Below are 17,658 nucleotides of genomic sequence, written 5' to 3'. Positions count from 1 at the left end.
AACTACAGAATTCACTACCTTTCTGCATAAATATGACCCAAAACATAATCAAGATTTTCCCACAAGTCCTGAAAGAAGACAAAGAGAACCCAATCAAACAAATAAGACAAAAATACTTTATTTGTCATTTATTTATTCAGGAAAATGGTCCAATATGTGATGTGGGTGGCAAAAGTATGTGAATCTCTGGATTAGCAGCTCATCAACAGAGGGACAGTTTGAAAATCATAGTCTAAATTTTATTTATTTATTTATTTACTTATTTATTTATTATTTAAGAATATGCTTAACTGAGCTGAAGAATCCCCCGTTCGTGTTTACACGAAGGTGAGCAACACTGTGTCAATCAAAGCGGTTGTTTGAATTCGAAAGTAGGCGTTAGCTGGGGATCATGACGTCATCGTCAGACAGCTCTCAGCGCGTTCGAACATCACGAGCGTTTCAAAGTTTCAATGGCTAGTGATTTAAAGCGTCGATTCTGCGGCCGCTCCGCGCTATAAGGAACCATATAAACGGCTGTTTTATTTTGGCGTGTAAAAGAATTGTTCCTACGCAGTGACCTTTTGGTGCTCAGATGCATAATATCGCGTAGGAGTCGCTGTGTGCGTGGTGAACGTTTTGCTCTCTGTCTGTTTTCTTTCATCGTTAAATGGAGTCACGAAGGGAATTCATTCGAGAAGAGATCAACGGTACGGTATGGGAAGTTCCGGTCAAGTACGTTTGCTTGAAGCAGATTGGAACGGGAGCTTATGGCACCGTGTGGTGAGTAGACGCTCGTCAACTGCCTTTTAAAACGTTGCCACATTAAGCAGAACTGTGTGGCAAGCCGCTTTAGCGATCATTGTTTCTAACTAACTAGAATTTAATAATAGTGACTTAATTCTGTTAGTTAGTATTACTTAGGTTTGCAACTAGTCACTACTGACTAGTAGGTACTCCATACTTACTCTGTAATTACTCATAAATAAAAAGTGGAAGTCGTGGCCTAATGGTTAGAGAGTCGGTCTCCCAATCGAAAGGTTGTGAGTTCGAGTCCCGGGCCGGCAGGAATTGTGGGTGGGGGGAGTGCATGTACAGTTCTCTCTCCACCTTCAATACCATGACTTAGGTGCCCTTGAGCAAGGCATCGAACCCCCAACTGCTCCCCGTTTCAATGGCTAGTGATTTAAAGCGTCGATTCTGCGGCCGCTCCGCGCTATAAGGAACCATATAAACGGCTGTTTTATTTTCGGCTCCCCGGGCGCCGCAGCATAAATGGCTGCCCACTGCTCTGGGTGTGTGCTCACAGTGTGTGTGTGCACTTCGGATGGGTTAAATGCAGAGCACAAATTCTGAGTATGGGTCACCATACTTGGCTGAATGTCACTTCACTTTCACTTTTTTCACTTAAAATAACATGGAAATGATTAGGACTACCAAATTAATATTTACTGGTAAAACTGGAATAGTTAACAGCAAAAATGTACATATTAGTCTAAAGAGCATAGGGTAACACTTAACAAGGTCCCATTTGATAACATTAGTCAATCCATTAACTAATACATTTGTTTTGGTATTTATTAATCTTTGTTAAAGTTAACATTAGTTGATAAAAACACAACTGTTCATTGTTAGTTCATGTTAGCTCAAATCCAGTAAATAATATTAACAGATACAAATTTTGAGTTTAATAAAGTTTTGGTAAATGTGAAATTAACATTAACTAAGATTAATAAATTCTTTAGAAGTGTTTTTTTTCTCCGTTGTTCGCTTATGTTTACTAAAGTATTTTCAAATTTATTGTGAAATGTATTGAAACTGGAAAATGTATTGAAACTTACAGTCAAATAGCTACAATTTTCAGCCTGTTTCTGGAAGCAATGTCATTATGTTTCAATATTGGGATGTTGACTAGTAGTGAAGTAAGAAGTACTAGTGATGCAGTGGCGGCTCTAGACAAATTTAACTAGGAGGGCCAAGGAGGGGCCAGTGTTTAACCAGAGGGGCACATTAAAAATGGCAACATATTTTATTTAAATGTAATGCAAATAAATGCAAAAAGTAATTCTTGAAAAAATCTGCACAGTAATTTTATACAATCTAAACATGTTAATAAAAACAAATTACTATTAGTACTCTTATAAAATTCAAACAGGCAATCATACATTTCACAATTTTATATTTATATATGAATGTCAAGAATTCAGAAGTGTATATATTTATAATGCTTACACTACACTACACAGAAATAATATACAATTAAACTATGCTTATTTTAAATGTATTGTGCAGGCTAAAAATATAATAAGCTTTTAATAATCTTTCAGTGCGCAAAACCATGATAATATGAAACGCTTCAAAACTGAGCTCACAAAGTGATTTTAAAAGTTTACGGCTTTTAAAACATTTAAAAGTTCACTGCACAAAGCGAAGAAATGTAGAGCGCACAAATCCTATTTTATATCTGTCCAACAGTTTATTGATCATTTGTTTCTTCACAGTTTTAAATTCCAGTTATTGTGCGTTTGATACTGATTCATGGTCCTTGTGATGTGTGTGATCTAACAGACACACGCGAGTCGTTTAAAAACAGCAACAAACATAAAATACAAATACACAAAATAAAGTCATTTTATTCAAATCCTCAGCCTTTTTATCTACAGATCAAGCATTATAATGTGAATATATAATATTGCAGAGAGTTTTACCATGCATCTTGCTGTAAATGGACGAGGTGCGCACTATTTGAATACTGAATGGAGAATGATTGACAGCCGCAGAGTAGGGAAAACAAGGTTTCCGTAAACTTTAATTTAATGATGTAAATAGTCTTCTGTCCATAACATTAAGCTATGGAATGGCTTCAGATGACTTTGAGAAATTATAATCAGACCCAAGTCACCCAAACTGATGTGAAAAAAAACGGGAGGCGCCGAAAAGCGCGGTGTTTGCATCCATGTATTGAGAGTGAGGAGTCGCGTGCCGGTTTGGGTTGATTTGGGAGGGGTCTGAGCCGGTCGGCCATGATGGTAGGACACGATATCGGGTTGCCAAGGGCAATGCCTTCAGAACTTCACAGAGGCGCGACTAAACATTCCAGAGCTCTTTAATTTTTACACATTTGTCACATATGGACATTGTGAATTATATTGTTTATGATGTAAGTCACCTTGCATTCACGCTGTTAATGGCTTTAATCTAACCAGGACATTTACATCTTGCAATCACACATTTAACTACCCTAGCCAACCCAGAACTGGTTTGTCCACTTTGCAGCCCCCAACACAAAAACCTGGTACAGTATGTGTCATTGGGCTAAAATCAAATTATAATTAAACATACACAGCCTAAGCTTACATCAAAACATGTTGGCAACGTTTGTGTACATTGAACATCTCGTTACAATCTAGTGTTTACGAAACAGTGGCAGTTATTTAAGTTACTTTGTAATTTTGGTCAAAAAGTGTCTGCTAAATGCAATGTAATTACAACACGCTAAAACGCATGTGAATAAACTTACTTTGGCCATTACAACACAGTTTTCACCACCTGGGGGCTTGAGATGGACCCAGCCACAGCAGAAAGCCTCGTAACTTTCCAAAGACTTGTGGCTTTTAAACTCCTGCATTGTGTAGTAACTTACACCAAAAACAAGATAATTCACAATGTCCATATATGTGCGTGGAGGTAAATGGTCCAGGTCTCTGTGCCATTCCGCTGCAGGGAGCTCGTATGGGTCGATATTTTGGATGCCTGAGAGCTTCTCCAAATACCGCTGTTTTGCGCTTGGTGTAACCTAAAAAAAACTGTATTCCATTGTTCCTATGTTTTCCATATGTTTCGTGTGAGGTACTGGAGCAGTTTTTTAACGCAGCAGTAACTTCTAGGCATGGTAAAACAGTGCGGAATTGCAAAAAAACTCCTCTACTAGCGAGTTAACAACACATGTAAACAATCCTGTTTCGCCGCGGGTGTCCTGCCAACATGGCGGAGAATGTGATATCGAGGGGAGGGGCTCTGTGCTTTGACGACAACTCCTCACTCTCAATATGATTAAGTAGGGCTGGACGATTAATCGAAAAAATAATCAAAACCGAAATTCATAACCTCTAACCGACGTAATTTTCCCATGTCGGTTATTTCGGTTTTTTAATCCTGTTAACACTTTCCCCTTAAAAGCATACTAGCGCGTGCGTAGCCACATGACTCAAGCCTTGCGTCTTCACTAAACTTTGTCAGTTGTATTTGTTTTATGGTTTGGACATTCAAACGATTAGATGTACGGATGTGTATTATTATATCGAGCTACCATGTTCACGCAGCTGCATTGTGGCACGAACACTCATATAAACAGTGGATGTGAAGATCGCGCGCACAGAGGAACACAGAAACTAGTTGTCAGCGTTGTCCTGTGATTTATCACTAAAGTAGCTTAGAATCTCAAAAGGCGCTGCCTGTCATTAATGTTATTCAAAGAACAAAAGAAAATCATTCACTGATCTTGACTGAATATATTTAATAACTTTGCTTGATTAATCTTTATTTTATTTATAAAAAGAAAACTATGCAGTTTTTAAAGTTTTAATTACAGTTTCTGTAACTGAAATTTAGTTTAGTTGTATTTATTTATGATCTTGCTAATTGATTTGTTTGTTCCTTTCTTATTACTGACCTATCTTATTACTTGTCTTTAATTTACTTACACTTTAATATTTGAAATTTATATAAATCTAGTTGTTTTTGCTATGGTATTTGTTTTTTAATCACAGGCAAAATTCCTCTTGCAGTGTTTTGTAGGCTGCTGATTTTTGCTCATGTTTTTCAGCTGCAACAGAATGCTTTGTAAAAATGTTTGACATCTAAATGTTTGACTTAATTTTTTTTATATTGGATTTTTTATCTTATTGGAATCGAAACTAGGAATCGATAAGAATCGGAAAAAAGAAATGTTACGAAAATAGATAAAATTGCTGAAAGTCAATCATATTTACAGTACAAACCTTGTCAGTGAACTATGAGGGCAAAAACAAAACAAAACCGAAAACAAAATAATCGTTCAATAATCATAATCGAGGCAAAATGTTCAATTAATCGAGGTTTTGATTTTAGGCCATAATCGTCCAGCCCTATGATTAAGTTCCTAAAGTGTCCGGGTGCACTGCACTAATTTACCTGTGTAGAACATTGCGTCGCATTAGTTCCGCTTTTGGCGCTCGCGTGTAAAATCATATTAATTTTTTTTCAGCACCGGGGGTGGCCACAGGAGTGGCCAGGGACATGTCTACAGAGGCACGGGCCTCCCTAGGCCTCCGTGTAGAACCGCCACTGTAGTGATGACCTTAATTACTGCTAGTATCTAGTGAATAACCACTTGGGAAGTTTAAAGACAAACTAATCACTGTTGCACTATAGTGCTGTCGAAAAGACCTGGTACTTTGGTACCAAGTCGGTACTAAAAAAATTTAAATGTGACGGTACCAGGTTTCTTTAAGTACCGGTAGTACCGAGGTCCCGTTCAAACCCGGTTCAGCGCTATGATTTCCGCGAAGCAGAAAACAAGGACGGAATCTCAAAATCCAGTCATGAAAATGAAACTTACATTTTAATATGGACAGTTATGGAATTTGTCAAAGTTAGCATAAATTAATCAAATCAAATCTCCATATGGACCAGTATCTGTAAATGTTAAGCCGCAAATGTTGTTTGAAATATGAATCCGTGTTCTGCGCGTCTCTGTGTGAATTAATGAATGACAGAGACGTGCGGGTTTGTTTACTACATAGACCGAAGCGCATGACGCTTGCATTAATTTCAGCATCTGAGCTTCAGAGTTCTCTCTCCATCAAGCGATCTGAACTTTTCAGTTCATCTCACTGGACACAGTGCACCTGTATTTGATGCTCTGTAAACTCTTTGTGAAGGCGCACGACTCACCGTCGCTTTACTGATAGCGCTGTTTCTCACACATGCAAAGAGAGAGAGAGAGAGTCTTACCACGCTATGTAAACTATTCTTTGTTGTCTTCTCCTGTCAAAATAATGGTGTTCATTTAGAATTATTCATATTCATTTTCAGACAAGCAGAAGACATACCGGTTTCTCCGGTAGTGGGCGGAGCTAATGCGCAAATAGCAATTTCATTGGCTGGCGCTGATCTGGTACCGTCCCTGTTTTGATTTCAGCAAATCAGTTTGACCGAAACGCAGACAACGTTATTAATATTCATGAACCCAGCAGCTCATCAATTCATAGTGCATTGTATAGACATTAATATGATAGTAGAATTAGTAGTAGTATTATCTTTTAATAATAATTAATATGATCTATTACTATTTTTTTTACAGAAACCCTCAATGACCAAAAATATCTTAAGCATCACCACCAGTCTTAAGTTCAGTTAAAATGACAAATATGCATTCATTAGGCCTAAAAGTTAATTTTTACATAAAGGCATTGTGCTAGAAATATTACTATTATTTAGTAAATTGTATGTGAAACTGCTACTACTGTTGAAAAAATGTATAAAACTTTGTTTTTTAAAGAAATAAATCATAATATTAATTCCATGTTTTAATTTTAATAGCAAATCCCCTTATTTACCAAAAATAAAATGTGTTTAAATTTCATAAATTAAAAGACAAATTAAATTTGGGTGAAACCTGTTTACTGTTTTTCATAATTATATAACTTGTAGAAAAACTTTAAACACAGTTGTAAAGAAGTACAAAGAATGGCATTGGTTTTATTTTTAAGTGCTAAAAAGTTTTTTTTTTTAATTAGCATATTTTTGTGTTTTGCTTTGGTATCGAAATTGGTACCGAGAACCGTGGATTTTAACTGGTATCGGTACCGAATACTGAAATTTTGGTACCGTGTAGGGCTGAAACGATTCCTCGAATAACTCGAGTAACTCGATTACAAAAAATGATCGAGGCAAATTCCTCTGCCTCGAAGCCTCTTTTAATTTATTTTAAATCTCACGTCAGGTTCTTTCGCAATGATTTTTTCAATGTGACACAACGCGTTTACGTCACCCACAAAGCGAAAGGAGACAGAAGCGCTGCCTCAGAGATCGCATACTGCAAGGAGTCAGCAGTGTTTTGATTTGAGGGTACGGGCAAACCTAAAGAGAACGTCGTAGCTTGTGTCTATTGCAAGATAGAGCTGGCATACCACAAGGGCCCTATGATTTCCGTAATGCAGAAAACGTGGAGGGAATCGCGGAATCCAGTCATAAAAACTAAATTTACAGTTTAACGCGGAATGGCATGGAATTTGCCAAATTTTGAATGAATTAATCAAAAATAGGTCATTGCGCTTACATCAAATCACGATATGGACTTATATCTGTAAATATTATGCCGAAACCGTCTATTTAAATATAAATCCTGCTTGTCTCTGTTAATGAATGGAGCAGAAGCGCGTCTTCCTTTATTAACACACGGAAGCGCGCGTGACGCTCGCGGTAATTTCAGCATCTGCTGTCTCACTAAATAAAGATGTGAACACATTAACAACATCTCTGGAACTGCTCTGACAGTCACTTCATGAGCATTTGACTGTTTGATTTGAGTAAAACTAGCGTCACATCACAAACACAGAACTGTAAAGGTACGTTAATCCATCAAAATAAAAGTCCGGTTTATTTTAAAAACAAGTATTTGCCAGATATGTATCACTATTGTTCAGCAGATAGCCTACTACTTAAAAAAAAAAATCAAACATTATTTTTTTTTAGGTTTAATCACACAACATTTCTTCCATGTTTTATTTTTAATAGTAAATCCTCTTTGTTTACCAAAAAGTTACGTTTGCTTAATTTTCAATAATTAAAAGATAAATTAAATTAATGTTTTATGTGTTTAATGTGCATCTCAGAAAATGCTTTATTTAAAACCCCAACTGAATGGCACTTAAATGCACTTAATTACTCGATTAATCGATGACATTTTTGGTAGAATACTCGATTACTAAAATATTCGATAGCTACAGCCCTAGTACCGTGACAACACTATTGCACTATAACTGACTGGAGTAGTAAAAAAAAAACAAGTACTGTAGTAGTAACAAGCAAATAGATGCTAGTTCGTTTTAAGGAATGCTACTGTTATGTTGTGAATGTTAATGTTACATTAGTATGTCAAAACTTTTCACCATGTACATTGTGAAATCATGGTCATTCGTGAAATGGTACTGTGAAGTTGTGCTTATATCCTGGTTATGACATTATATCTTGGTTTGAATTTTGTTAACATTGTCCAGAGTATACCTATCGAATAAGTTCATGTTACTTGATAAACTTGGTTGGAGTTACGTAATGATATATAATATAGAGGCAGTCTGATCTCAGAATTTGAGTTGATACAATAACCAATATTATTTTGGTTTCGAATGATAATCAATATGATAAGAATCTACACTGTTAAATCACATGCTTTCAGTGGAAACCAGGTGTCAAATGTACTTTGCAGTAGAAAAGATTGATAAAACAATGGATGTTTTGTTGTTATGACTGTTTTGCAGTTAACTTTTTTTGTTAACTATTTTCAACATCCAGTAACGGCAAAATCAGATTGACAATGGTATGTCACCAATATATAATGCATTCCTAATTTTGCAGGATCTTTGCTCTAGATTTTTTTAGCTCATTGCTAAATTTAGTCATGATATGATATATCTTTGCAGCATTGACATTTCCTGTTCAGGGTTTAATGCCACAAAACCTTCACAACAGCTCTAAGATCAAACACAGGTGAAAGTGGGGGACTCTGAAACCCACATGCTCTGACAAAGAAGTCTTTGCAGCAAAGCAATGTATCATCCGCTAACAAGCTTGTGCAGTTTCTTATTTGAATATTGCCGTTTCTGTATCAGTACCTGAATTTGTTACAGTAGGTTGTTAAATTTTCAACCTCAGCTCAAAATATTTGTTTATGATGGCGATTGTTCTCCCTTTCTTAGCTTGGCCATCAACAATAATTTAAAAGAAAAGGTGGCCATCAAGAAGCTGCACCGACCCTTTCAGTCAGAGATCTTCGCAAAGAGAGCCTATCGTGAGCTGAGCCTGCTCAAACATATGAAACATGAAAATGTAAGTGTCTTTTATGCATGACGTGCTTTGAAGTTAGATCTTGATGCTTACATTGTTAGTTCCTATTTTCCAGCATTTTCAACAGCATGAATGACTTTTGTAAGGCACAAAAAGACTTATATCACACCATACTCGCATTGTTTTCATTGAGAATGGTGTGAGTATCAAATGTTTAGCTTGTTGGACTCATTGTGTCAGCTCAGAACAGGATACTTGTAGCGCCTGAAAACACTGAGAAATGATTTTAGTGTCATAAACTGTTAGCGCCTTCTATAAGTATTAAAAGGTTTACAGTGAAAATTAGGCCGCTTTATTCAATCAGTCTGTCTGTTTGTCTAAGACCATAATGGCATCTTAAAAAGACTGACTCACTTGCTTTTTCGCTTTATCAATTTTGCCGTCCAACCCAAGGTAATAGGCCTGCTAGATGTCTTCACTCCTGCCTCCAAACTGGACGACTTCAAAGACTTGTAAGTCTTTAATGAGGCCTTTGCATGCAAAAATCGACCTGTTAGCCATATGTCTGCAATAGAACAAATGAGAATACTGTCTTTATTTACTCAGTATTCACTATATTGTCATAAAACAACTGATGTAAAAGAACTGCATAAAGATCCTTTCTAATGTCGTTTTCTATCAATAAATAATGATATAATTCATTTTTGGCTGAATTATTCTTTAAAAATAAGAAATAAACAATTCCTGTCTGGTTTAGCTACCTGGTGATGCCATACATGTACACAGATCTCTCCAAAGTCAAGGGCATCCTTACAGAAGACCGCATCCAGTTCCTGATCTATCAGATGCTGTGCGGACTGAAGGTCAGAGCAAAACAGCTTACAAAAAGAGGCAAAATTTTCCTAACCAGGCAGGATATAACAAGTTTCCAGCAGTTTGTCTATCCTGGGTGATGCAACAGACAGCCAGTCTTAACAGAACATGGAATGAAAATTTACTGTTAATATGCTTTCATTCAAAAGTTTGGGTTCATTTAGAAGTTATTTTTTGAGAGAGAAATTAATCATTTTATTCAGCAAGGATGCATTAAATTGATAAAGTGACAGTAAACAATTATAATGTTACAAAAGATTTCTAATTAAAAAACTGCATCAAGGTTTTCCCCAAAAAATTAAGCAGCACAACTGTTTTCAAATTGATGTTAAATAACAATGTATGTTGAGCACCAAATCAGCATATTAAAATTATTAAAAAATGTTTTTTTAATTCAGCTTTGGCATTTCTGGAATAAATTACATTATTAATATATTAAGGACATTTATTTGTTTTACATTTATTTTACAATATTACTGTTTTTACTGAATTTTTTAAAATCTAATGAATGCAGCCTTGGTGAACATAACAGACTTAGTTTAAAAATATAAAAAAAATCTTATACCTCAAACTTTTGAATGATAGTGTATGTTTGTGGACTTACCGTACATGATTCATCAGTGCACTTTGTTAAAAAAAAAAAAAAAAAAGTTCCACCTCTGAAACAACTATAATTCAATTCAATCCTGATAAATAAAGTCTTGGTTTTTTTTTTGCTTTTATATATATATATATATATAAAAACATCATGTTACCAAAATAAATTGGGTTGTGAATGCGGTTTCCTGTTGACTTTAATCTGGTAAACATCTAATAAAACTAAAGCAACTGAATAATTGAGGACAAAATATATACGTATAAAAACAGAAGTATGCTTTGGACTTAAGATGTTTGCCAGCAGAAATGGTACAATCTTTCAGATCAATCCTATTGGTGTAATCAAATACTAAAACATAACACTGAAAAATGTTATTATACTGATTTGTGGTATTTCTTTCTTCCTCTCTGTCCCTCTGTTTCTCTCCACTCCACAGTACATTCATGGTGCTGGAATCATTCATAGAGTAAGTGAGACTGGCAATGAATAAACAGCATCTGCTCATAATTAACATTTCCGCACAGATCTGAATTAAAGATGCATGGCCTTTGTTGGGATGGTTGTAGCTCTTCCCTTCGAGATGCAAATGTGCTCAGTGGGGGAGTTTTCATCTCCATGAATTACATTTACTTACTGCTAATTCGCTAATATGTATTGATCAGTGGACTATAAACAATGATTAATTACACTTCCTCTCATCTGAGAAGATGAGAGAGAAGCGATACATTTAATCTGAAGAGGAATAAATATATTGATAATTAATAGTATATTTATTAGTATATTAACTAATTTACAGTATATTAACTCATTTATTACATGTAAACCTGTTTTTGTTCATTATTTATGATTTATTATATATATATATATATATAAATTCATGTACGAATTGGTAAAACATTATTAGATTATTAAAATAGGTGTATACAGCACAGCCCATAAATTTGGGATTGGGAAGATTTAAAAGAAAATGTTTTTAAAAGAAGTATCTTATGCTCATTTTGATTTAATCAAAATACAGTAAAAACTGTAATATGGTGAAATTATTTTACCATCAACTTTTCTATTTTAATATATTTCAAAATATTAAAATTAATAATTTATTCCTGTGATGCAGAACTGAATTTTCAGCATCATTACTCCAGTCTCTGTCACATGATCCTTCAGAAATCATTCTAAAATTGGTCCTATGAGGTAATGCCAGTAATTTCCTGTTTGGTGAGGTGGTGCCTGTACATGCTTGGATCTGTTCGAAGCCACATGGCTCTTTTTCAAAGTGCAATAGAGCTTACTGGATTCAGATAAAGGATTTCTTAAGAAATCCACTAACATCTTGTGTAATTGCTCAAAAACAATGTCTGTGTAGGAAGATTAACACATGTATGCATTGCAGGACCTCAAACCAGGAAACCTGGCTGTGAACCAAGACTGTGAGCTGAAGGTTTGTGCCATCATTCTTTCACCATAAAAGAGAGAAGTGTAAACCACTGAGAGTTGACAGTAACACTCTGTGTTTGGTCTGCTGGCAGATCCTGGATTTTGGCCTGGCGCGTCATGCGGAAGCAGAGATGACAGGTTACGTGGTGACGCGGTGGTACCGGGCCCCTGAGGTCATTCTAAACTGGATGCACTACACGCAGACAGGCAAGATGTTTGTCATTCATTAAGACATACACACCTCTTAAAATTATTAATGAGAGCTAAGCTTACTATGTTTAGGCAAAACATTTGTATATTTAATATTAATAAAAGATTGATAATAAAATATGACAAGAACGGAGTTAAACTGTGTCAGAACAAAAACATCTTGATAATGTCAGATAACACTTAAAGTCCTCCTGTAGTCAAATATTTTATCATTTAAAACTTATCTTTGATCATCAAAATGACATATTTAAATGTTTTTTTTTCTTGTAAAAATGGCTTAAAAAAATGTTCTTTTCTCATGCCTTAAAATAGCTTGAATGTAACTCGACACCCTTGCCTCATTTCCTATATGCTGACCTGTGAATGTGCAAATTAGTCCCGTCTCTACTCAGTCACACCAGCCAGCGCCTCCTTATTCACTGAACTGTAGTAAATGCAAAAAACTGGCAAACATGGATAATGACTGATAAAACTATGTTTTTACTAGCGGACAACTACAGTAAATACTGTAACATTTTTTTTTTTTTTTTTCACTCATTTATTTTTTTTATTTTTTTTTGGTGATGTGTTGGTATATTTTGCATGCTAGTGATAGGAATCGATCCCTTGACGTGATTGGTTATTGGATTGTGATGAAGCAAACTGAGGGCTGTTTCAAACCGCAGTTCTGGGTCAGCCTTTGGGAAACTACAGTTTTAAGGAGAAATACTCAGCAATGGTGTTGATTAATGGATTGGCACATGGTTTGTCTAAAAGCATATTAAAAACAGCACATACACAAATAAACAACATAAAATCTACAGGGGGACTTTAAGCAAAACATGGTCAGGTCAAAGTGTCTGAATAATCGTTGTCCCAAATTTTTATAAATTTTACAGTGGTTACCATTTACAGTGGTAGTCCACTGTATGAATCGTTTTTGGGTTTACTTTATTTTGCTATCCTCAATTACATAAATGAACTATACCAACCCTTCAAGAACTGTATACATTCAGAGCGAGGAAAAGGGCTCAGAAAATCACTCTGGATCCCTCACATCCAAGTTACCTCATCTTTGAACTTTTTCCCAGGCAGTCTACCTCATGAACAGTTAAATGTTCCCCACTTACACAATAAAAATGTGCAATATCCTTATATTTATTTGTTACCCCTTCATCCTAGTACATCCCTGCATCTTATTCAATCCTATTGCATTATCATTTATAGCACAATTGTTTATACACTTATTTATTTGCAAATGTTTTTTTTTTTTTTTTGTCTGTGTTGTTGTCTCTGTTTACTGGAAGCTTATGTCACTAAAACAAATTCCTTGTAAGCATACTTGGCAATAAAACTCTTTCTGATTCTGATTCTATAGTGTAAATGAACTACTGCACCCACTAGTAAAAAAAATATATATATTACATATCATTTTTGGTTTGACTGTCAGTCATTTTTGGTTTGACTGTATATGTGTTCCCAAATCTAAAGTATTATCTAAAACATGAGGTTAACATACACAGTAATTATTGATTTGGTCATCTGTTATACTCCAGTTAGGTTCTTGAAATCTGTCCAATAGCGCCTCTATTAGTCGATATGAGCAGTTATTAAATGCTCTCATTGGTATTCATATGTATAGTTCTAACTTGCATTTATTTCTTTGTTTGAATAGAAATTCCAAATATAAAATACATGTAAATTTAAATGTGAAAATTATTAAATCAGGAGATGTTAAATAAGAGATGACATGAGATAACATAAATATTTTTTGTGCTAAATTATGTAGTAGTTTGTGCTAAATAAAGGTCAAACTTATTTAGGCAAACAGTTCCCAACTGCATAGAAGACCAATAATTTGCACTTTTAAATGTTGAATGTCTTCACAAATGCTCAGATACCCTTAATTTATGTAGATATCAATCTTTCATTGCCAGTTATACTGAATGTGCTCCGATTTTGTATTACTAAGAGCTATACTGATTCAGATTTGCTGCATGAATGTGATGTATGTCAAATGGTTTGCATTGTTTTAATGACTGGTGGTTTTAATGATTATAATAGTTCAATATGTGTGATTGCTGCCTTTTTCTTCTTTCTAGTGGACATCTGGTCTGTTGGGTGCATCATGGGTGAAATGTTCAATGGAAAAACACTCTTTAAAGGAAAAGACTGTATCCTTCAGCATTTACTTTTTTCTGAATGAACGAACAGATTCTGAGGGCTGGATTTCAAGAAATATTTTTAATTCTTCATTAAAGGGATAGTTCATCCAAAATTGAAGTTCATGTCCTTCTAAAACCATATGTTATGTGTTATTTAAATATAAAATATAAATGTAGAAAATATAAATCTTTTATGTCCCACTGACAAAATAGCATCATACAGGTTTGGAAAGAAGGTCATGAAATAATTTAAATTTGTGTGTGAACTATCCTTTTAACATTCTGTTACTTAAACATCAAATTACTGAAGTATATTCCGTACACAGTCAGTCATTTAGTTCATTGTGATTGCATTTAGAAATACTGTGTGCCAACTTATTCCCTTTTTTCTTGCTTGTCAAGAATAGAAAGAGCTTGGAAATGACATGCTGTGCATTGTCTTTAACTTCTGATATTCAGACATGGACCAGTTGACTCAGATAATGAAAGTAACAGGGACACCAGGTCCAGAATTTATTGAGAAACTAGAAAGCCCAGAGGTAAGACATTTTCAGTGCAACCAAATATGGTATCTTTAATACATGCTATGTCTGAATCTTGATTAAACCTAAAACTGATCGCTGATGCAACATGGAATGAATGACTTATGCAATGCAAAATAAGACTGAGAAAAGGTTCTTGAATATTTTGTGGGAAAAATTCAACTTGAATAATTAACGTTTTGTGCAACTTTTGCTGTAGCTACTGTGCTCAGTTGTCATTCCTGATCTCAATGTCAATATGTCTTCATTGGTATTAAAAAGGCAAAAAACTATGTCAGATCCCAGCCCCGTTACCCACGCAAAGACTTCTCGACATTGTTTCCCAGGGCGTGTAAAAAAGGTAAGTAATACCCCAATGTAAAATTACTCCTTTGTCACGTTGTCACATTTCTTGCTTAGCAAGAGACTTTTTCATTGTAAAACGTATGATTTAGTTTGACAGCATAGTTGCTGCCTGTCAATGTGATGTGCCATTATTTCTGACAAAAATGACAAGATGCTCAAATGCAACAGAACAATTTGAGTAAGTTTTTACATTTTTCACAAACCGTCAGGTAGAATGTCAACAGAAGGTATTGCCACACATATTCTGTACTATTGCACCGCAGAGGAAACTTCTAGATGAATTATATATTGCAACTTGGAATTTATTAGGATTTTAAAAATTATGAAATGTCAGCCAAAAATTTTAATGAAAGCATTATTCAAAGTTAGTTTGCTGTAATAAGCTTTGTTAACTGCAGTTATTTTAAGAATTGGTAATACTTTACAATAAAAGTTCAGTTAGATAACATTAGTTAATGCATGTTTACAGCATTTAATAATATATGTTAAATTGTATTAACATAAACCCTAGACCCTTGCATTAACTAATTGAAATTTACTGTTAGGTGTTACCCTTCAAATAGTGTTATTACCATCATATAGTTTTTGTATATTTTACATTTTAATTTTAAATAAGGTTTTAGTCATTTTTTTTTTTTTGTATAAACTTTTTTATTGTTTTTAATTCTGTTTTTGGTATTTTAGTTCAAGTTGAGCTAAATGAAAAGGATAAATGCTGTTTTGGCAACTGGCTGAAAAAAAATAATAAGTTTGTTGTCTTTTAGATTTTTTTTAATTATTATTATTTCAGTTAACATTTATTTTACTTGAAGTAAAAATTGTATGGTTTTAGTTGTAGTTAACCAACAACCCTGCCCTACAATTTCTAGAATTGCATTTTTAGAATATAAAATGTAATTTCTGCAACTGGAGAAAACACTTAAAATAAACATTATTTATATTTTTCAGATTGCAATGTCTATAAGTCCAAAATGGGAGACAATAATTTTATAGTGACATATTCTGCTACCTTGACCAACATAAATCAACTCAACTAGTCCTAACAACTAATTAAATTACTTTATTATATTATCAACCATAGCTCAGCTTGCCCTGTACTAATAGAAATAATGTTCAAATAATAATACATATATCAGCCTTTGCTATTCTAATGCTATTCTAATGGCTTTGTTTCTGACACACTGTCGTCCCTCAATGCCACTGCACTGGTAACTAACCCCAGCGGTAGATCTACTTGAGAAGATGCTGGTGTTAGATGCTGATGCTCGTCTCACTGCTGATGGTGCGTTGGCTCACAGTTATTTTGATGCCCTGAGGGACCCAGAGGACTGCCCAGAGCCCACACCATACGATGACAGCTACGACAATGCCACATTGCCCTTAGAAGAGTGGAAACGTGAGCAACAGATATTACACAGAGTTCTGCCTGCTGTACTTTATATTTGCACATGTTGTGTATGTAAATGCAATGTGATTGTTTTTTTCATCCCAGGTTTATCGTTTAAAGAAGTGAGAAGCTTTGTTCCTTTCCCAAGAAGAGACTCAAAGAGAAGAAACACACTCACAATGTCCTAGAGATGTGGATCTGACATTATCGGCATACTGTATTGCAAATATGCGATTTAGTCTCTGCCTCGGAACAATTTAGAATGTTTATTTACTTTTAAAAAAGTATATGAATAGCAGTATTTTTTACAATAACTGACTGCTTGAGGTATGTGTGGTATACCTGAACATTTTATTTTGATTTAGTGCTAAATGTCCTACATTTATCACCGGTGTGCATAGCACCTTAAACGGATCATTTGCTTCATTTGCCTCACACCATTTATTCAGAATTTATTCCATCCCTATAAAAGGACAGCCATATAGAGTTTCGTGTATTTTAGTTTTGTAGGTCTTAAAGTTCATGTATTTCACAAAAGTTTGAAGTTTTTTGTTTGTTTGTTTGTTTGTTTGTTTTAAAGAAAGAAATTCATACTTTTATTCAACAAGGATGCAAATTGACCAAATACAATAAAGGCATGTATAATGTTGTAAAATATTGGTATTTTGAATAAAAGCTTTTCTTTTGAAATTTCTATTTAACAGAGTATCCTTAAAAAAAAAACAAATAGCGGTCTCACTGACCCTGAACTTTTGAATGGTTGTGTGTGTGTGTGTGTGTGTGTGTATATATATATATATAAAAGTAGTATTAAAAAAACTAGAAAGAATTGTTGGGAATACATGATGGACCCTGTTACTTACTTAAATTAAACACTTAAAAAAGCCTTAGTATTGTGATGTGTTTTCCTAATTAATGTTATCATGAAATAACAATTGCTACCAAATTTACTCTGCCTTCTTTCTGAGTGAAACAGGATATGCTGTGGGAATTAATTGGACTGTGAAGCTGGTGTTAAAGTGACATACCAGACTGAAGCCAAATGGGAGGGATTTAGAAATAAGAGTGTAAAGGAAAGTTAATATTTTTTTATTGAAT

General features: G+C 34.6%; 1 protein-coding gene across 1 annotated transcript; it reads left to right on the top strand.

Annotated features, from left to right (window-relative positions):
- The first annotated feature begins 382 nt into the window (after positions 1–382).
- LOC132114860 (mitogen-activated protein kinase 13-like) lies at positions 383–17,250 on the top strand. The gene is made up of 12 exons (XM_059523223.1): positions 383–762; positions 8,940–9,069; positions 9,481–9,539; positions 9,785–9,890; positions 10,935–10,964; positions 11,889–11,936; positions 12,025–12,139; positions 14,224–14,295; positions 14,746–14,825; positions 15,090–15,168; positions 16,396–16,569; positions 16,666–17,250. Exons 1-12 carry the CDS (start codon positions 650–652, stop codon positions 16,746–16,748), a joined length of 1,089 nt encoding a protein of 362 aa, XP_059379206.1. The 5' UTR covers positions 383–649; the 3' UTR covers positions 16,749–17,250.
- The last annotated feature ends 408 nt before the right edge of the window (positions 17,251–17,658 follow it).

The sequence above is a fragment of the Carassius carassius genome, chromosome 34 (assembly GCF_963082965.1).
Source record: "Carassius carassius chromosome 34, fCarCar2.1, whole genome shotgun sequence".
NCBI classification, from domain to species: domain Eukaryota; kingdom Metazoa; phylum Chordata; class Actinopteri; order Cypriniformes; family Cyprinidae; genus Carassius; species Carassius carassius.
The sequence above is the reverse complement of the archived record's forward strand: the minus strand, read 5'-3'. Positions and strand labels throughout refer to the sequence as shown.

Bases quoted from the DNA above. Each gene is read 5' to 3' on its own strand.
- LOC132114860 (XM_059523223.1), top strand. From the start codon at position 650: ATGGAGTCACGAAGGGAATTCATTCGAGAAGAGATCAACGGTACGGTA. The intron at 763-8,939 runs GTGAGTAGACGC...TCCCTTTCTTAG, and splicing joins GGAGCTTATGGCACCGTGTG to CTTGGCCATCAACAATAATT. The intron at 9,891-10,934 runs GTCAGAGCAAAA...TCCACTCCACAG, and splicing joins AGATGCTGTGCGGACTGAAG to TACATTCATGGTGCTGGAAT.